This window comes from Pseudophryne corroboree, chromosome 9, assembly GCF_028390025.1.
Source record: "Pseudophryne corroboree isolate aPseCor3 chromosome 9, aPseCor3.hap2, whole genome shotgun sequence".
Lineage (NCBI taxonomy): Eukaryota > Metazoa > Chordata > Amphibia > Anura > Myobatrachidae > Pseudophryne > Pseudophryne corroboree.
Window position 1 is genome coordinate 440,013,786 of NC_086452.1, and position 20,831 is coordinate 440,034,616.

General features: G+C 47.5%; 1 protein-coding gene across 2 annotated transcripts in view; it reads left to right on the top strand.

Annotated features, from left to right (window-relative positions):
- LOC134958466 (laminin subunit beta-1-like) overlaps nucleotides 1-20,831 on the top strand; it is a 195,008-nt gene that overhangs the window by 119,068 nt on the left and 55,109 nt on the right. For both annotated transcript variants that reach the window (XM_063941097.1, XM_063941098.1), the window contains exons 6-16: nucleotides 1,327-1,515; nucleotides 3,317-3,380; nucleotides 7,989-8,191; nucleotides 8,694-8,814; nucleotides 8,980-9,168; nucleotides 9,259-9,438; nucleotides 9,627-9,739; nucleotides 10,547-10,626; nucleotides 10,707-10,863; nucleotides 18,104-18,256; nucleotides 20,264-20,425. In XM_063941097.1, coding sequence (XP_063797167.1) covers nucleotides 1,327-1,515; nucleotides 3,317-3,380; nucleotides 7,989-8,191; nucleotides 8,694-8,814; nucleotides 8,980-9,168; nucleotides 9,259-9,438; nucleotides 9,627-9,739; nucleotides 10,547-10,626; nucleotides 10,707-10,863; nucleotides 18,104-18,256; nucleotides 20,264-20,425 — 1,611 coding nt within the window. The remainder of the gene's footprint in view (nucleotides 1-1,326; nucleotides 1,516-3,316; nucleotides 3,381-7,988; nucleotides 8,192-8,693; nucleotides 8,815-8,979; nucleotides 9,169-9,258; nucleotides 9,439-9,626; nucleotides 9,740-10,546; nucleotides 10,627-10,706; nucleotides 10,864-18,103; nucleotides 18,257-20,263; nucleotides 20,426-20,831) is intronic.

Genomic DNA, 20,831 nt, shown 5'->3' on the forward strand with positions numbered 1-20,831 from the left:
GACCTTGTCGGGATTTTGACCTTGTCGGGATTTTGATTGTAGGTATTTTATACTGATCCTCATTGGAGAGAGTGGAAGTGTATCAAGCCTCTCATCACTTAAGTACCACCCGTTTCATTTAAATAAACTTTAAAAAAGTTCTGACGTTTGAAATATTTTTAATATGCCAAAAGTCAGATTTTATCAAATGAAAATAGCTACAACAAATATATACATAATATTAATGCAAAAGTTTCATAAAATAAAACAGAAATAAAACAGGAGTCAATTCAACCAGCCACGAGCTGACTCACACTGCAAGTAAGTGCACTCATATGTCGGCACATTGCAGGCTCCCGGCTAATTGAATTGACCCCTTGAATGGGAGAACCACACTCATGCATCCTTCCATGTAATGACATAGCAGAGATAAGACATTACTTCGACTAACATGGGATAATGGTCTGCACATATACATATGAAACATGATTTAGTTATATACAGTGCATCATTCCTATATACTGTATGCATTAATGGGCCTGTATATGTCATTGACATGTTTTCTTAGTTTATAAAAACTTAAATTTGTTTGAAGGTCTTCACAATCAAGTATTATGATAAGTATTACTTTGAACCCTTTTTGTTTACTCTAGAGAATATGTCCTGAACTTGGATTGTTCCTAATGTGGTTCTTCCTAGCAATCCAGTCACAAACAGCCAGCATTGTATAATAATTGTGATTGGCTGGTCAGTGAAAGGGAAGCCCAGTGATTTTGCTTTGTTATTGCTAGTTGCCACTAGTTGGGGCTACGCCATACTAAACGTTTGCTTTTTCACATTACTTTGACCCCTTGACCTATGTAGCGGAAATTTGGGAACACTTGCATAAATTAAGATGCACATCAAGTCCAAAACTGTGTTTGCAGAGTGGTGGTTTTACTGGGGACTGAGTGGATTTATAACAACCAATTAGTGCATTAGAATCTTAACAGCAGCACAGATTATTTCAGCTCCATCCACTCCTGCATTTGGGAGGATCTAAGATAACTTGCAGCCAATGTCAGGCTAAAATAAAGCAGTGCAGGAAGATCTTGTTGTTACAAAAACCCTATGTAAAACTGAGCTCATATGTATCACGTGTTCTAGAATCTCACCGGTATTTAAATCTTACAATGCTTGAACTTCCCGGGACCTAGACTCCTTGTAGAGCCCCATACAGTAGCGCCCGCGGGGGGGGGGTTCTGAGTACCCAGAAACAGAAACCCCCCTGATGGACCAAATTCTATTTTTCAAAGATGGAGACAGACGGCAAACCATATGTAACTGTTATTTCCTCCTCCTCCCTAGACGTTCCGGCCTGCTGCTATGCTGATAGAGCGGTCTGCAGATTTTGGTCGCACCTGGAAGGTGTATCGCTACTTCTCCTACAACTGCACCAAAATGTTTCCCGGGGTTCCAGTCCATGCTCTCCAGAACATTGATGACATCATTTGTGATCAGCGATATTCAGATATCGAGCCTTCCACCGAAGGAGAGGTCAGTTACTCTTTGGGGTAAATTTACTAAAGCTTCTAAAATTGAAAAGTGGTGATGTTGTCCTTAGCAACCAATCACATTCTGTCTATCATTTCCCTGCTGAGAAAATTATAGATGGAATGTGATTGGTTGCTATGGGAAACATCGCCACAATTCAAATTTTAGAAGCTTTAGCAAATTTACCCAAGTCTTTATGTCACATAGTAGCCACTGAATTTGCATACTGTATGTAGGGGCTTACACTAGGTACCATACCATACTGCCTAGGTCATGGTACAGGGCTGCCATCACAAATTGTGGGGCCCGGGACCGACAAAATAGACATGCTACCGACCCCCCAAAAAAAATAAAAAATAAAACTCTGCAGTACTGCTCCACCCCTATGTGATGTCATACATTGTTGCGGACCTATAGGAACGGTTCACAGAGAGCTGTTATGCAGGGAAAGCTTGTTTTAAGAAGTCCTTCCCGTGTATCAGCCCGCTGTTATTTCACAGCCTGGTGCAGCTCTCCTGGTATTGGCGGTAGGAGCCAGAGGTGGGCCCCCATCTCTGTAAGGGCCCGAGACATCGGTCCCCCCCTGATGACTGCCCTTGTCTGGATATCAGTTTTATGTAAATTTGCAGACCTCCTACTTAGGAGAAGGATTTGGCTTCTGAATTGAATGATTGAGGTCACCCGTTTTCACCAGAGATAAGTCTTCGTCTAGTTTTGCCCCATAGATCTACGCGGTAACTTCTGCCAGAGGTATGGTTTGCTGGGTTCCTCTAGTTAACTAGGATTGTGGCGTACACCTATCCCGCTGGAATACGTCTTCTGGATGGTGATATCAGAAGAAAATCAATGTAAAAAGTGCTTTATTATTTCAATAAATAATAATAACAATGTTTCAGTTGGTTATTTGGTGAAAAAGTATATTTATGGAAATATCATTTTATCTGCAGTATTTTGATACTGTAAGCCTTGCAGCTCCTGGCCAGTATCGCTGAGATAACTGAATAGGGATAAAAACTAATATTGTATTGATCGTAATTGGCGATAAGAGATTTTCTGTGTGATATATCGCAATTGTTATAGTAAAAGCTCCAGTAAACAAAAGCCATGGAAGTGCTGATGTCATCTTGGCCCCACCCTGGAACAAACTATTCAAGGGGAGTAAATACGTTTAGATTTTTTCTGTGCATGGTATATAACGGCTGCTTCTGCATGTAGCCCACAAACGTCAGACAGCTTTATTTTTACACTGCAATTCAGATTTGAATTTGGACACGCCCCTCTGAAATCTAAAACTCTCTGCACATGTTACATCTGCCACATATCTAGTGCAACGTGGTTTTTGCCCAGTTGCTTGCTTTTTTCCTATACTTACAAAAATGTTTTTCATCAGGTTTTTCCCAGTCCCCCCCCCCCCTCCCTTCCCGCAGAAGTGCAAAGGCATCGCACAGCGGCGATGCCTTTGCACTTGAAGAGTAGCTCCCGACCAGCGCAGCTTTAGCATGCTGGCCGGGAGCTACTCGCTGCTCCCCGGCCTGCAGCGGCTGCGTTGGACGTCACGCAGCCGCTGCGGACCGCCTCCCCCCAACAGTCCGGCCACGCCTGTCTCAGCGACGTCGGCTGGCATGCACCGGCACACTGTGGCGCCGACGCATGCGCAGTTCCAACCCGACCACTGCGCTGTGAGAAACTGCAGCGAGCGATCGAGTCGGAATGACCCCCATAGATAATACCCGTTGTCGTAATTTAACATAAATTAAGTCAAAAAAAAAAAAAAAAACTAATTACTGATTTTTTCTACTTATAGGTGATTTTCAAAGTCCTTGACCCAGCTATTAAAGTGGAAGATCCCTACAGCTTGGAGATTCAAGGTAAAGTCTCCGCAGTTATTAGTACATCTCTCCATGCACCTTCCTCTCCATGCAGCATTGATTATCATTTTCTTATTCTATAATGAATGGATAAATGGCTGTAATGTTATAGTAGGTGCCCTTACACACCCAGCCCAAATACTGTATACATGCTGTACGCTGGTCACACTGAGAGCAAATATCCAATTTTATCTTTTTTTTTTTTACATGTTTTTATTGAACATATCACAAATGTAGAGAGCACAATTATCAATGATAGTGGAAAGTAAGAATAAGAAGGAACAGCATGTCCGCATAATAACAAGAAATAGAAATATAACACACATGCTCAGCAGCTGGGACGCAGTGCAGACTGCACTCTTAAACTGTTTTATTTTTTGTCATTTATATTTATACCCCAATCAGACCGCCTGAGGCGGGTGTTATACCCGGGAGCCTGACATGGGTGCTTCCCAGATGCGACCTGCCTCAGGCCCCTTGCTGCCGTTGTCTCCAACCTGGCATATTGCCATGTTGATGTCAGCGGTGATGCAGCGGGGGGCAGTGCTTACAGATCACATGATCTCCAATCGCCGCCCGTCCACACAGAGTGAATGGGAAATGGGTCGCATCGACCCGGCTTCCCGTTCACACAGCACAGCGAGCCGGGATGAACACGTGTTCAACCCTGCTCGCTGCTCGTGTAGGAATACCGGGTCACCCGGCACAGATTATTCCAACTGGGCCCTTGCAGACCGCACAGCAACACGCGCTCATGTGCTATAACCCATGGTAAAAGCTGGCAGTCTGAAAGGGGTATCAGTAATAATAAGAGAGACTGTTTCCCTGATACTCATGAAAGTGACCAATAAACAATATTTAACAAATGTTAATAGCAAAAAGAAAGGGGGGAAAAATGGGGGGGTAATTTATAGTCTTCCAACCCGTGCCAAAAGCAAGATTTAACATGCAGACGCGTGAAAGACGGCAAGGGACTGGGGCCAATTCAGTAAGGATAGCAAATTCTGCTAGCTAATCAGCAGAATTTGCTATCCTTTTGCACGCATGCTGGGGGTTAGCCAGCGCCTGGCAAGGCCACCCAGCATGCTGACCGGCGCCTTTCCCCCTGCAACAAGCAGAAATTGCGATCACTTCGTAACCATCTTACCTGTCGCGGTTGCTGCGTGTGACGTCACGCAGCCGCCGCGACCACGCCTCCAACATGCCACCGTTTGGAACGCCCCACCCCCACAATGCTCCGTCTCCTCCCTGGAAACGGAGCATTGCCGGCCCCCTCCCCCCCCCCCCACAGAAAGTGCAGACACATGCGCAGTATGGCCTGCTGTGCATGCGCCCACGGCCCCTCCGCAAAAATTCCGGTTGGATCGCGATTTGCCTGAATTAGCCCCTGTAATACACATAACTTTCCCATAAATGTTGTATTTTTAATATATATATAGGTACGCTATGAGGAAGATTTAAGGCTAAATAATAAACGGGTATGGGTCGTTGGGTCGACCCAACTAAGGTCGACACTCATTAGGTCGACATGTACTAGGTCGACAGGTCAATTAGGGACACGTGATTAGGGAACCCTGAGAAATGTATTCCCTTATTACTCACACTTTATACATCGTTGTTTACGTCCACAATACTTACTTTATGGTCTGGAGTTGTGTTGTGCACTGTGCCATATGTAGGATCAGGAGCTGTGTGACTAGTATTCTGTGGCCTCATGAGCAGCACTGTGATACAGTACGTATGGAGTGACGGTCAGCCACCTGCTGCGGCCATAACCACGGCAAGCCAAGCGATATTGGCCCTCATTCCGAGTTGTTCGCTCGTTAGCTGCTTTTAGCAGCATTGCACACGCTAAGCCGCCGCCTACTGGGAGTGAATCTTAGCATAGCAGAATTGCGAATAGAAATTTCTTAGCAGTTTCTGAGTAGCTCGAGACTTACTCCTACACTGCGATCAGCTCAGTCAGTTTCGTTCCTGGTTTGAGGTCACAAACACACCCAGCGTTCGCCCAGATACTCCCCCGTTTCTTCAGACACTCCCACATTTTTCCCAGAAACGCAAGCATTTTTTCGCACACTCCCATAAAACGGCCAGTTTCCGCCCAGGAACACCCACTTCCTGTCAATCACACTCCCATCACAGGAACTATGAAATTTCTTTGTTAGGCCGTGAGTAAAATACCAAACTCTTTTGCAAATTTACTTGGCGCAGACACACTGCGAACGTTGCGCATGCGCAGTTTGCGACTAATCGCTCCGTTGCAAAAAAATCTTACGAGCAAACAACTCGGAATGAGGGCCATTGGGCCTTATTTAGACCTGTTCGCTCCTCTGCGAACTTGCAGATTTCTGCGATCAGATAGTTGCCGCCCAGACAGAGTGAATAACCGCCCCGGTGCAAGTCTGCGTACGCCGTGCGAAAAGCTTTGCAAACGCCGGTCAGCTGCAAATCCGTTTACAACTCACTCACCACTGAATGATTTTTCCAGTCTGTACACAGCCCAGAACTTACTCCTACAGTGCGATAGAATCAGGCTGATCGGGGCCGGAGCTGACGTCACACACCCTCCCTGAAAACGCTTGGGAACGCCTGTGTTTTTCCTGACTTAACATCCCTGAAAACGGGCAGTTACCACCCACAAACGTCTGCTTCCTGCCAATCAGCCTGCGCCCGCCTAGCAATCAAAAAAATTGCAGAATTCTTTCACAGTTTAGCCTCATGCATGCGCACTACGATTTGTACGCATGCGCAGTTGTTCGATAATCGTCCGCCTTGCGAATACACACAACAGGTCTGAATTAGGCGCTTATTGCCATTGCATTTAGGTGCAGTATTTGCACCAAGCTGTAGCAACCGAACAGAAATTTGCTATCACTGCATAAAGGGCCATATTGACGGGGAGATGTGGAAGGAGATGTGTGCTGAGCGAGGGGGGGGGGGGGGGGGGGGAGACGAGGGGTGTGCTGAGCGATGTGCTAGATTGCCAATCTAGCACCGGCAATAGCGATGCGGGACCACACATCGCTATCGCTGGGGGGGATGCACACAGGAGCTTAAAATCTAGGCAATCTAGGGGGTAATTCTGAGTTGATCGCAGCAAGAACTTTGTTAGCAGTTGGGCAAAACCATGTGCACAGCAGGGGGGGGCAGATGTAACATGTGCAGAGAGAGTTAGATTTGGGTGGGGTGTATTCAAACTGAAATCTAAATTGCAGTGTAAAAATAAAGCAGCCAGTATTTACCCTGCACAGAAACAAAATAACCCACCCAAATCTAACTCTCTCTGCAAATGTTATATCTGCCCCCCCTGCAGTGCACATGGGGGGTCATTCCGAGTTGTTCGCTCTGTAAATTTCTTCGCATTGCAGCATTTTTCCGCTTAGTGCGCATGCGCAATGTTCGCACTGCGACTGCGCCAAGTAAATTTGCTATGCAGTTAGGAATTTTACTCGCGGCTTTTTCATCGTTCTGGTGATCGTAGTGTGATTGACAGGAAGTGGGTGTTTCTGGGCGGAAACTGGCCGTTTTATGGGAGTGTGTGAAAAAACGCTACCGTTTCTGGGAAAAACGCGGGAGTGGCTGGAGAAACGGAGGAGTGTCTGGGCGAACGCTGGGTGTGTTTGTGACGTCAAACCAGGAACGACAAGCACTGAACTGATCGCAGATGCCGAGTAAGTCTCGAGTTACTCATAAACTGCACAGAGAAGTCTTATCACAATATTGCGAATCTTTCGTTCGCAATTTTAAGATGCTAAGATTCACTCCCAGTAGGCGGCGGCTTAGCGTGTGCAAAGCTGCTAAAAGCAGCTTGCGAGCGAACAACTCGGAATGACCCCCATGGTTAGGTTTTGCCCAACTGCTAACAAAATTGCTGCTGCGATCAACTCAGAATGACCACCCTAGTCAGATTGCTTAGATTTTAAGAACAGATCTCTCCCTTGTGTGCCCCCCTTAACTTGTTCAAACAGATGCAATCTAATTTCTGATTGGCAGCTGTGGTCCAGAACACACCTAAATGCTATGTTACTATGGCGGTTCTGTTGTAGAGGTGCTAAGAATGTCTGAAGACTGCAGAGGAACTGAAACCAAATACTTACTGCATTTTGTAGGCTATACTAGGGCAGGATTTACATATACCATAGTGAATACTGTGTAATGTGTGCTGTATATACAGTTTGTGTTATAGGAAAAGCTGGCATGTTAAAACTCAATCATAATAAAAATGCAATAAGGATGTTTCACAAAACATTGTAGTAGATTTCCATAAAACCAACTGCAATGATTCCCATTCGCCAATACATTTAATATTCCCTCTTCCTGAGCGTGCAATTTACATAAGTGTGTTATTATATGTGTGTTATTATTACAGTAGATCACAGGTTCTCAAACTTGGTCCTCAGAACCCCACACGGTTCATGTTTTGCAGGTCACCTGTAGATTTTTAAAATGTGACAGTTGGTGATACACAGTGCAGCTGCTGGGTGACATGGAAAACGTGACCCGGCATGTTGGGTCCTGAGGACCGAGTTTGAGAACCACTGCAGTAGATCATTTTCATATAACGTACTATATTAGTTACCTAGTACTGAGTAAATCATTTTTGTGCAGAACTTCTCCAAATCACAAACCTGAGGATCAACTTCACGAAGCTTCACACGCTCGGAGATAACCTCTTGGATCAGCGGCCTGAGGTCCTGCAGAAGTATTATTACTCCGTCTATGAGCTGGTGGTGCGCGGCAGCTGTTTCTGCTACGGCCATGCTTCCGAGTGCTCTCCGGTGGAGGGAATAGAAGGAGGAGTTGAAGGAATGGTAAATATGACTTGTGTTAGAGTGTTAGTATGTGGAGTGTAAGCGGTATCGATTGAGTGTAATTGACCAGTTGTCACCATTATTACTCAGGGGGACATGTACTAAGCAGTGATAAAAGTGGAGAAGTGAGCCAGTGAAGAAGTTGCCCATGGCAACCAATCAGCTGCTCTGTATACTCTTATAGTATGCAAATTATAAATGTTACGTCAAATCTAATTGGTTGCCATGGGCAATTTCTGCAATGGCTCACTTCTCCACTTTTATCACTACTTAGTACATCTCCCACCTCCCAAACTCCGTCTGTCCCCTCTAAGGGACACCCCACATAGGAGCAGCACGTCTCTGTGTGCGGTCTAAATATCTTCCTCCGTCTTTCTCCATCTATCTTTTCTTTATCAATGTATACTTTCTGCATCTATATAACATTAGATATTTGATGCACGCATCTTGCTGATATCAATAGCTGGAAAGCAGCGCCGGCTGTAATGCTGTCTTCTTACAGATACACGGACGATGCGTGTGCAAGCACCACACGGTAGGCCTGAACTGTGAGCACTGCCGGGACTTTTACCACGACCATCCGTGGCAGCCGGCCGAGCCCAACAACCCCCATTCCTGCAAAGGTAAGATGTGCCATGGACTATATATCCCAGAGAGATAGGTGTCCCAATATTCCGAGGCTCTCTCCAGCTTGCTGTAGATGAATCCATGAGAGCGGCTACTGCAATGACATTAGCTATGGAATTACTGCTTATAGATGTATCAGTGTTGTGTTTGCATCGTTCTAGAATGTAACTGTAACAACCACTCCAGAAAGTGCCACTTTGACATGGCGGTGTTCCTCGCCACCGGCCGGGTGAGCGGGGGCGTGTGTGACGACTGCCAGCACAACACGATGGGACGCAACTGCGAGCTGTGCCGCCCTTTCTACTACCTGAACCCCTGGTCAGATATCAGGGCGGAGGGGGCCTGTATCCGTAAGTTTCTGTCTGCTTAGTGTCTCCAGCTGTGTCTGTGATAGAAGCAGATTATAGATCAGTACTAAGGAAGAGAGTTCCCTCCTACAGCCTGTGACTGCGACCCGGTCGGTTCTTTGGACGGTGGAGTCTGTGACAGCCACACCAACGTCAACCTGGGGATGATTGCTGGACAGTGTCGCTGCAAGGAGAACGTGAAGGGGGAACGCTGTGACAGCTGCAAGGAGAACTTCTACGGGCTCAGCCAAAATGACCGCCTGGGTTGTCAGCGTAAGGAATGCCTTGACTTACTCCAAAATGTCTTCCTAGTGCCACCGGTGTATTTGTGAAGCAGAAAATTAAATGTGCCTGTTTCTGCTTGTGGTTAATGTTCTTTTCACCATTCTATTCATCGTTCATATATGTTTTTACCTTCCTTACTCTGTTTCTTCACCTCTACGTCTCCTGTTCCTCCGCAGCATGCAGGTGTGACCCCCGGGGGATCATAGCCGGGAACACGCCGTGCGACCAGATTAGCGGCGATTGCTACTGTAAGCGCTTTGTGACAGGACGGTACTGTAACGAGTGCCTGGTGAGTGAGCCGTGAGCGCGCGGATGGAAAACAGGAGCGTTTCTCACTGACAAGACTAGAGTGACCGTTGTCGCTGGTTCACCCTAAAATGTTGTGATCCGCTCAACGCACCGCACTACATAATATGTCAGCGCTTTATAAGTAAAAGATAATAGTATAAAATCTGTCTAACAAAACTGTGCTAAATAATAATCAGGGTGGCAGCTATAAATGTATACATCCCAGCGAAATCCAGATGTGTCGTCATGCACCTTGTGTCTATACACCGCACAGTGTGAGACATGATCCGGTCTCTAGGTCGACACTATCTAGGTCGACCACTATTGGTCGACAGGGTTTCTAGGTCGACAGGTCAAAAGGTCGACATGAGTTTTTCACAATTTTTTTTTTTTTTTTTACCTTTTCATACTTAACGATCCACGTGGACTACAATTGGGAACGGTAACCATGCGAGGGGACACGGTGTACTAATCAAGGTTCCCGGTCACTGTACGAAGAAAACGACACAAACCCCCCCCATAAAAAACTCATGTCGACCTTTTGACCTGTCGACCTAGAACATGTCGACCTAGAGACCCTGTCAACCTAGAAACCCTGTCGACCTAGTTACTGTCGACCAATAGTGGTCGACCTAGACACTGTCCACCTAGTTACTTTCTACCTTCCATACCACCCCCATGTGAGACACCCAGTATAATGTGTAGGTTTAGATAATGTACAGTAGGTTGTGGAACGACAACGGCACAGTATTAAGGAAGTGTTGCAACAAAATAATTTTAAATATTTAATATTTTTCTCCCATTACAGCCAGAGTTTTGGGGTCTCAGTAATGACATCATGGGGTGCCGCCCTTGTGACTGTGATTTTGGAGGCGCCTATAACAACAGGTAAGTGTAATAGCCTGTGGTTCTTTAGACACCAAACCCACAGTATCACAGCTGAGTACATGCATCATCCGTCTATGCAGGTGCTCCCTGGAAGACGGCCAGTGCGAGTGTCGCTCCAACATCATAAGTCGGCAATGTGGGGACGTGCAGCCGGGCTACTTCTGTATGCCCCTAGATTTCTATACGTATGAAGCAGAGAACGCACGAGGCCTCTCCCCCACCGACCCACAAACGCCGGTACGTCACATGTACTATTGTAGTTTTCTTCATTCGTCTAGAATTGTCCATTTGAGTTTATTGGTGATATGTTATTTTGGCTATAGAGATGGCAATTCTTACTCATCACGGGATGTAGTATAAAAATTAAAGTATTTGTATGTATATACAACTGAAAAATGTAAGTGATACAGGTGGTCATTCCGAGTTGATGGCTCGCTGCAGATTTTCGCAGTGCAGCGATTAAGTGAAAAAAACTGCAAAAATGCGCATGGTACGCAGCGCGCATGCGCTAAGTACTTTCACACAAAACTTTGTAGATTTACACAAGCTCGAGCGACGTTTTTTCCTCGCTCGAGTGATCGTAGTGTGATTGACAGGAAGTGGGTGTTTCTGGGTGGTAACTGAGCGTTTTCAGGGAGTGTGCTAAAAAACGCAGGCGTGCCAGGTAAAAACGCAGGAGAGGCTGGAGAAACGGGGGAGTGGCTGGCCGAACGCAGGGCGTGTTTGTGATGTCAAACCAGGAACTAAACGGACTGAGGTGATCGCAATCTAGGAGCAGGTCTGGAGCTACTCAGAAACTGCAGGGAAATATTTAATAGCAGAACTGCTAATCTTTCGTTCGCAATTCTGCTAAGCTAAGATACACTCCCAGAGGGCGGCGGCCTAGCTTGTTCAATGCTGCTAAAAGCAGCTAGCGAGCAAACAACTCGGAATGAGGGCCTTAGTCACTTACACTGGGCCTGGGGCCTGGTTCTAAATCGGACACAAGTGGAAATGCTGACGGATACTGGGCATGCCCCAAAAGAAATAAGTTGCCGTCTGCACGTGCGCCGGATCGAGAAAACGCATGCGGGCGGAGTTGCTAATGTGTGCAATACTCTGATAGTAGGCAATCTGTATCTTGCATGGTGCGACTGATGGTTGTACAGTAGCTGCATTTGCATAAAGTTGCAGAAGCAATACCTGCAAATGTGCACACAGGGGTGCTACAGTGTCCAAATCAGGCTCTTAGGGGGTCATTCAGATCTGATCACTGCTGTGCGTTTTCGCCCAGCGGGCGATCAGATCCGAACTGCGTATGCACCGCACTGCGCTGGCGCGTCGCACGGCTGCAATGGGTGTTCGGTAGTCAGCGATGGGTTTGTGCGAAAGATCCATTCGCGCGGGCGTTCGCAAGGTGACAGGAAGAGGGCGTTTGTGGGTGACAACTGACCGTTTTCAGGGAGTGTCCGGAAAAACGCAGGCGTGTCCAAGCGTTTGAAGGGAGCGTGTCTGACGTCAAATCCGGTCCCGATCAACCTGATGTGATCGCAGTGGCTGAGTAAGTTCTGGGCTAAGCACAGACTGCACAAAATCAGTTTGTGCAGCTCTGCTACACATGCGATCGCACACTTGCACACACTCCCCCTGTAGGCGGCGACTATCTGATCGCAGGACTGCAAAATTCGCTCCATAGCGATCAAATCTGAATAACCCTTTTAATTTGCTATTGCAGTCACTGAGAGTGAACTCATTAATTGATATCGTAGCGATCCTTAAGCATCAGTTAATGAACGTATTAGACATGTTTGCGTTAGTGTTCCTTTGAGGTCTGCCACAAACCTTTAACATCAGATGAGATTCTGAGACTGTCCCATTATTACACATGATTTGCCAATCGCAGTGATCATAGCTGTGCCGCGACGAGGCAGCGCAGTATGCGCACATTAATATAATGATTGTTGTGTGCTGGCTGCGGCAGATTAAAGCCCCATTGTGTTGGGTAATCTCAATCATCCCTTTAAATTCCCGACTAGGACGGTCCTGGCAGCGAATATTTATGCAGCCCTCTGATTACCCAGATAGAGGAATTACACCTGCCATGGATTCCTAAAAGAACTATTGTTGCAGGAAAGTAATGTGACCACATAGGTGGAGAGCTGCCAGGGCACGTACCCCCCTCTCTCCGGCCCTCTCTGCCCCATTTACATTCCTCAGGGAAGATATTGCCTCTGATTGCACCTACATTCCTGATCCGGCTGATTGCAGGCTCCGCCGCGGCCTGTGAGAATAATATTATCATTATAAAGCTGGAATATTGTACAGCTGCTTTCTGGTGTCTGCTCTGCGCTAATCCTTTCTGTTTTATCTATAAACCCGGGAATTGTCTGGGCGTATCGGGAGATGTCTTCATGCTGCAGGTATTAGGCCTGTTCATTCTAGTCAGGTGTTTGGAGCTGTGGAATAACGCAGCTCCCTGTTGTCGCTGCCTGAATGGGTGTAATGTGCCCTATATTCATGTTCTTTGCTGGAACTCATAAGGTCGGCTGAGAATCGGGCTGTTATGTATAATACTACGCCTTACGGGCACGAGTGTCCCGTCCTGTATTCTCCACGCTCTTTTTTTCCCAACTGTATTCAAGGGATGTACCGGGAGAGAGATTATGAGGGAACCATCTTTAGCAGAATCGGCATTTGGTGAAATCTGGAATGGTCCGGACTCCGGAACACGGGACCGGTCCGGCTCTTTGCAAAGACCTGTGCCGTTGTGGAGCTGTTTGTGTGTGTCCTCATGTATGATACAGCAAATGGTGCAGGGAGATGTCCTGACCCGCAGCTGCTGCACTCAGGCAGAGAGAATGGGAGCAGCACAGGCCGGAACAGTCCGGACTCTGGAATGCCGGACCAGTCCTGCTCCCTGCAATGACCTGTGGAGCTGTCTATGCGTGTCTCCATGTATGATACAGCAAATGGTGCAGGGAGATGTACAGTACACCCCTCCCCCTCCCCTCCCTGACCCGCAGCTGTTGCACTCAGGCAGAGAGAATGGGAGCAGCATGGCCGGAACAGTCCGGACTCCGGAATGCCGGACCAGACCGGCTCCCTGCACAGACATTTGCAGCTGTAGAGCTCTCTGTGCCAGTCCCCATGTATGTGACAGCGGTCACACAGCACACAGTGCATGGAGACGTGCACAGAGATCTCCCACAGCTGCCCAGAATACTGCAGGTAGCTGGATCGGCACGGCGTTCCGGAATCCGGACTGTTTCCAGCTTTCGCCTAATCCCAGCAGAATCAGCCACCAATGTGTGTCTCGCTGAGTGCACTGTTATTGGTGTTCCCATACTGTAGGAGTTAATGTTGTGCGCACTGTCAGGGGCACCGAGAAGGGGGTGGAGCAGGTATTCATTACCCAGGCCCGAGATTGTCTGGGGGGTCCCAGCTAAGCCAGCCATTTAGCACCTGGGCCTTCCTCAGCATCCTTGGGTGGTGGTTGAGTACACCCCATATTGGAAAAAGCTCGTCCAAACAGATTGTCTTGCAGGACACTGTGGACTCTGTGTAAATCGGGTGTGGTATTGAAGGTCAACCACACTTAAGTCGACAGTGTGGTCGACAGTAACTAGGTCAACAGGGTCTCTAGGTCGACAGGTCAAAAGGTCGACATGACTTTCTTCATCTTTTTTGGTGTCGTTTTCGCCGTACAGTGACCGGGAACCCAGATTGGTGCACCGCGTCCCCTCGCATGGCTCGGTCAAGGTGCCTCGCACCGCTACCGCTGCACTCTCCACAGGTTACCGTTCACAATCGTAGTCCACGTTGATCGTAAAGTATGAAAAAGTAAAAAAAAAAGAACAAAAATTTGAAAATCTCATGTTGACCTTTTGACCTGTCGACCTAGAAACCCTGTCGACCTAGAAACCCTGTCGACCTAGTTACTGTCGACCAATAGTGGTCGACCAAGACACTGTCGACCTACAGACTGGATACCGTGTAAATCCTAGCAGCTGTGTTGAATGAAATACTTGTTTCACTGAGTGTGACATGTGGAGCTTATATATAAATGGATTATGTATTCAGGGGCGGATCCAGGAGAAAATGATGGGAGGCACCATGATAGGGGAAGGAAGGGTGGTCAGTGGTATTCGGTCTCTTTGCGTGCACCGAAGACCCCCTGGATCCCCAACCCACTTGCACCTTATAGACAGATGAGCAGAAGTTATGTGACTGCAGAACAAGCTCTGATGATATATTTGGGTTCAGACTTCAGATGAGTATTTATTGGAGTATTAAATCCCTGGCAGTGTTTGTCCCCACAAAGGAAACTTTACTGAAGCCCAGCCACGGACTGGTCCTCCGTTTCAGCCCGAATATTTGGGGGCGCGCCGTCACGATGTACGGGGGCGTGCCACGAGTCAAGGGGGCGTAGACTTGTGGCACTCCCCCATTTCTATGTCGACGCTTGCTGGGGACGGGGCCGCGCCGCAAGTCCGGGGTCATGGACTAGCGGGACGTCCCCATTTTCATGGAGGCTAAACCAGAGAGCCGGAGGCTCTCTGTGGGACCGGACCGGCCCACCTGTCCATCGGCCTTTCTGGCATGTGCCAGATGGCCAGTCCGACCCTGCTGAAGCCTGTCCAGTTGATTCACTAATTCAGCTGCTGGCCATTCTCTCTTGAACCCTATCGTGGAGCAGTGAAGTTGGTAATGTCCCTCTGGGGGAAATGTATCAAAACTTGGAGAGAGATAAAGTACAAACCAGTCAGTTCCTAACTGTCATTTTTCAAACACAGCCTGTAAAATGGTACTTTGTCTCTCTCCACTTTATCTCTCCAAGCTTTGATACATCTCCCACTCTCTCCCTATATACTGACTCTTATACTCCCCACCATCAGGTCCAGAGCCGCTTGCTGTCGGAGATGGTGCACTTGCAGAAAACAGAGATGATAATATCACCAGCAAGGTGGGACAGGTGGCATCAGCTGTGGGATGTGCCGTTCAAACGGGTTATTGGGCTTACGCGTTTCTCCGCCCATCAAGCTCGCAGAGAATTCTCTGCCAAAACCGCCAGGCTGAAGGGCAGAGAACATATGGCCCGTGGAGATTTTGCCACCCACCTCCATCTTGCTTTATGGCTTGCCGGTGGTTTTCTCCGCCTGAGCTCTTATTCTTTACGCCCTATCGAACGTAACCCAAATCCCCATCTCTTATTAAATAAGGAGATTGAGGATGTTATAAAGCAAGTGGAAGATATGAGATATGAGAGGCATTTTGGGGGTTTAAAGATCATATAGGGTGTTTTTGTTGAGAACGGGGTTGTTAATATTATACAGTACGTGAAAATGTAAAGCTTATACAGGTACACCACCGATTTTCCGGCAACCGATGATCCGGAAACTCTTTTAATCCAGACAATTTTGCTTTGTCCGGATTAAAGGGGGTCAGGGACGTTTTTTAATCCGGAACATTTTCTGCGCATGGGCGTAACACTCAATATGCGCAAGTGTCAGTGGGTACAGCTTCCACGGACACTGCAGGTGACACAGCAAGCATCGGTGGGGCTGTTATGGCGTCCACTGTAGCATGTATTTTACTATGTAGTGTTTTAGAAATATTCTGAAGGTGCAAAATTAGTAAAAACTTTTCCACCGTTCATCCGTCAGAATCGATAATCCGGCACAGCACTGAAATCGAGGATGCCGGAAAATTGGTGGTGTACCTGTATTGGCAAGCACGTGGGATCTATTCTAGTTGCATGTGGTGTCTCTTTATTTGATAGATGACGTTTACTATTTTTACTTGCCGCTGACATTAAGTAATATGCGTTCCCTTTTGAAGTTTTGCTGTCCTTGAAGTGGATCACGTCACCCGTTACTGAATTAAAGTCATGTGCATAATTACAGTAGGATTTTAAAGTTTAAAGGTAGATAGATATAATTCCGGACAGTGCGGCTGATACAGAGTTGCTCTAAAGTCCGTTTTACGGACAGATATGGCGGGTTTTCGGATTGAGAGATGTGTTCTCGTCCGACATGCCAGCCGACGGGCCGACATATCATGCCACCCGTATACACAATGCATGATGCAGTGGTACGACGGCACAATCTAACATGCCATGATTGGCCGTGCAGCACCGTCAACCAGGAGATATTGTTAACAGCCCGCAGTAGTGCGCATTTGCGGGTACACACTAGACGATTTGTTGTTCCGATATGGAAAATCATCCTGACGCCGTCCTAGTGTGTACCCGGGCTAAGCTAAGTGATGCAACAGCGCGATTTGCAGAGATTTGCATGCGCAGAAGTCCGTCTGTTTCAAACAGATCTCTTTACTGAGGACGCGGCTGGTGCCAGCGTGCGCTGATAATGATGATGGCGATGAACCCAGAGGCCTAGGTCTGAGTCTGCCGCAACAGCTTATGCTAAAGCTAGAATCCACCCTTGTATAGTATACATCTGTGCGACCGCATGCGGAAGCCTATAACGCCCACTGTTCTGCTGGGTGCAAAACATCTGTCTGAAACAGGCGGCCCACCTCCATCCGCACGCCGATCAAGCATGGAAGCTGTCATATACTGTATGCCCACAACACTCCATGCGTTCACACGTTGCCACCTAGTTACCACCCATTTGCTCCGTCGATTTATGGATCAATTTGTATACATTAGCGAACCCCTTCCGTGTGCGTATACCTGATGCAAAACATACACGTATGTTGATTTCTTTTGCTGGCACATGTGTAGTGTCCTGAAATCCACAAGATCCGTCCGCATTTTCCACTTGCATTTGACTCAGAGCCAGGCCTCTGTTGGAAATATGTGTGTTCCCGGCTTGAGGATGTAGCAGAGTGTCTGTACACACCAGCGGATGCTTTACAACTACAAACAGCCCAGTTACTTACCCAGTGGAGTGGTTTTATTGAAGATAAAGCAGGTGTAGCCGTACTCACTGTTATACACACTGGTAGATGGGGAATTATACAGCTCACCAGCTGGGGAGTGTATGTGCAGGATGCTGGAACAGAGGTTCTATCAGCAGGTAATCACAGGTCTCACTGGAGCTGATTAGCACTCTAACACAGTTCAATAATGGCTCATCACATGCTCAGTAGCAGCCTTGGTAGCCATCTTGGTACAGGGAATGAAGCCTCCCTGGAAGAGTAGCAACATGGAGTCTGCACAGTTGCACAGTGTACTTTCATCAGCCCACGTGTATAGATAGGGGCAGGGCGGTCACATAGATGACTACAGGGAATATCTACATTTAGTCCCGTGCACCCCCCATGACATGTAGCAGAAAAGTTTAAATGTGCACGTTTATATTTGTTGGCAAGTGTTGTGGCTAGAAGTAGCAATGTCTCCATAAATTTCTATGTTCTAGTTAATACACAATTATTGTACAATGTATGATGGGGTATAATTACTCTGTAGGCAGATAGTGAGCAGAATATAAAAGCGTCGGTGATCATAACGTGCCATTTGTGTTGATGTGTGCCCCAGGGCAATGCCAAGCCTGAGGCAGGAACAGACTGTGTGGAATACTACAACGCCATCCAGAACGGGAAGAAAGCCAGGCTACGTCGCCATCGGAGAACTATCCGTGTTCTCCAGCAGAGGGCGCACCGCCGCCGAGCCCGCCAGCTGCAGCAAAAGGTGAGTACCACTGGGGTGTCTCCTGCTCTTGTATTGTGCTACACAGTGCTACACAGTGTTACACTGACTGATGCTAAATGCCTGCAGCATCCAGCATTAAGCAGCCGGGGAAATATCCTGCTGAAATGTTCGAAGGGATAGATAATGGAGCTTTTAGAAGGATATACCTACCCACAAAGTATTGGCAGTGACGTTCATAGAGGGATGACAGTACATATCTTTAGAATGCAGCATTCAGAAACAATTCAGCACAAGGCATAACTGGAATAAACAAGGAGGACGGGGAGAGGACAGGCACGAGAGATGTTGTTAGTATCTTTTATATAGTGCCAACATTTTATACAGCGCAGTACAATCAGAGAATGTTTACTATTCACACCCATCCCAAAATCAGTGGCGCTTACAACTAATTGCCCACCATAGGCACACAAATGCTCACACACACCAATAGCAATTAAGGGGGTCATTCCGACCTGATCGTAGCTGTGATAAATTTAGCACAGCTACGATCGCTTACACAGACATGCGGGGGGACGCCCAGCACAGGGCTAGTCCGCTCCGCATGTCAGGCCGCCCCCCCCTGCACAAGTAAAAAAGCGCTTTTGTACTTGTAGAGTAACTCCCAGTAACTTGTGACATCATGCAGCCGCTGCGGCTCGCCCAACCACACGCTCCGGCCACGTCTGCGTTGGCCGGACCGCGCCCCGAAAATGGCGGTCAAACGCCGCTGTGCCGCCCCCTCCCGCACAGAGACTGCCTCTGCCTGTCAATCAGGCAGAGGCGATCGCTAGCCAACGACGGCCATCGGCCGTATGACATGCGCCGGCGCACTGCGGCACCGGCGCATGCGCAGTTCTGACCTGAACGCTGCGCTGCGAAGAACTGCATTGAGTGTTTAGGTCAGAATGACCCCGTAAGTCAGGAGATAATTACCCGGTATGCTGTGGGACCCCAAACCACCTTCAGGGAGAACACAAGCTCCACACAGCTACCAGGGCAGGCTGGGTAAGGGGCCAGGAAGGAACTTACCACAGCAGTGTGCTACCACTGTATAAACTACCCTGTGGCCCTATTGGCTGGTTACCGGAGTCATCGCCAGCAGAGTCACTTATCATAGCTCTATGCTCATCTTATAACTGGACTCGAGTTATCTTGCAGGGACCCTTTTCCACTGAGCCGCGGCCAGGGTTGCCCCAGCAATGACTCGGGCTATTGCGGCATTGGAAAAGGGGTATTAGTAAATGGTTAACGTACTGGACTATCAATCTTCTCCAATATGGCTGGGCTGCAGGGGTCCCCGGCAACAATTGGAGGGATGGGGTAAGGTTTTTCTAAGCTGCCTTCATCATATAAACAATTAAATTTGATTAACCATTAAAAACAGAGGGGCAGATTTATTAAGCTCGGTGAAGTGATAAATTAGAAGGTGATAAAGGACCAGCCAGTCAGCTCCTAACTGTCATTTTTCAAACCCAGCCTGTGACATGGTAGCTAGGATCTGATTGGCTGGTCCTTTATCACCTTCCAATTTATCACTTCACCAAGCTTAATAAATCTGCCCCAGAATCTCAGTGGCACTTTTAGTAAATTGAGACTGTATGATTTACCCAGCACAGAGAAATAAATATTTCCCCTTGTGTTTCATTTCCTGTAATGGTAAGCATAAAAAACCCCTAAACTAAACTAAATGGAACCGTATGAGGAGAGAGGCCGTCCACTTCGGCCCAGTCCCCTGATCCCCTGGGTGTGAATTGTCTCTGCATCTTGAGGAAAAACAGCTTATGTAACTTTATTTACCCAGCCAGGAGGCAGAGAAATGAATATTGTGGTTTATCTGTTAGATGGGCCATCAAAACCTTTCCCATCCAGGTGTTCAGCCCACGCCCAATCTGATCTAATTGCCTGTAAATCCTCCTTGTCTTATGTAAGAATAACATCAGGCAGATCTGAGCTTGTGTGAGGAGGGGTCTCAGACAGTCATCCGTCTCCGATTTATGTCTCCTGCAGCCGGACACTGAGGTAATTCGACGCGAGCACTCGCCAGATCACATGATCACCTGGACTGGGCCTGGCTTCGCCCGAGTCAGAGATGGAGCTGGTCTGCTATTTCACATAGACAACATCCCGTACCCCATGGACTATGACATCATGATCCGATATGAGCCTGAGGTATGGACATGACACAGATGGAAATTGACAAAGTAAACCTAATTTGCGGCTTCAACATACTTTATTCCCAATGCAGATACAGCTGCTTTGTATATAAGCATAGTTTTTGAGATACAGTACTGCAAATATTGTTTCTCCCCAAATGAAATCGGAATGGTAGCCCTGTATTGTCCATGCCAAGATGGCGGCTTCTATAGTGCTGGTCACTGTGGTCTGTATGGCTATAGCACCGTTGTGCATCAGCAAAAGTCAGGTATATCACTGCTTCACCACATCCCATTAGTAGATACTTGCCTACTCTCACAGAATGTCCTGCAGGCTCCAAATTTCAGGGGGGAGGGAGGTCTTCCCAACACCCAATAGAGTAGTCCAACCTCCCAGATGCTTGATGATGCACGTTGGCACA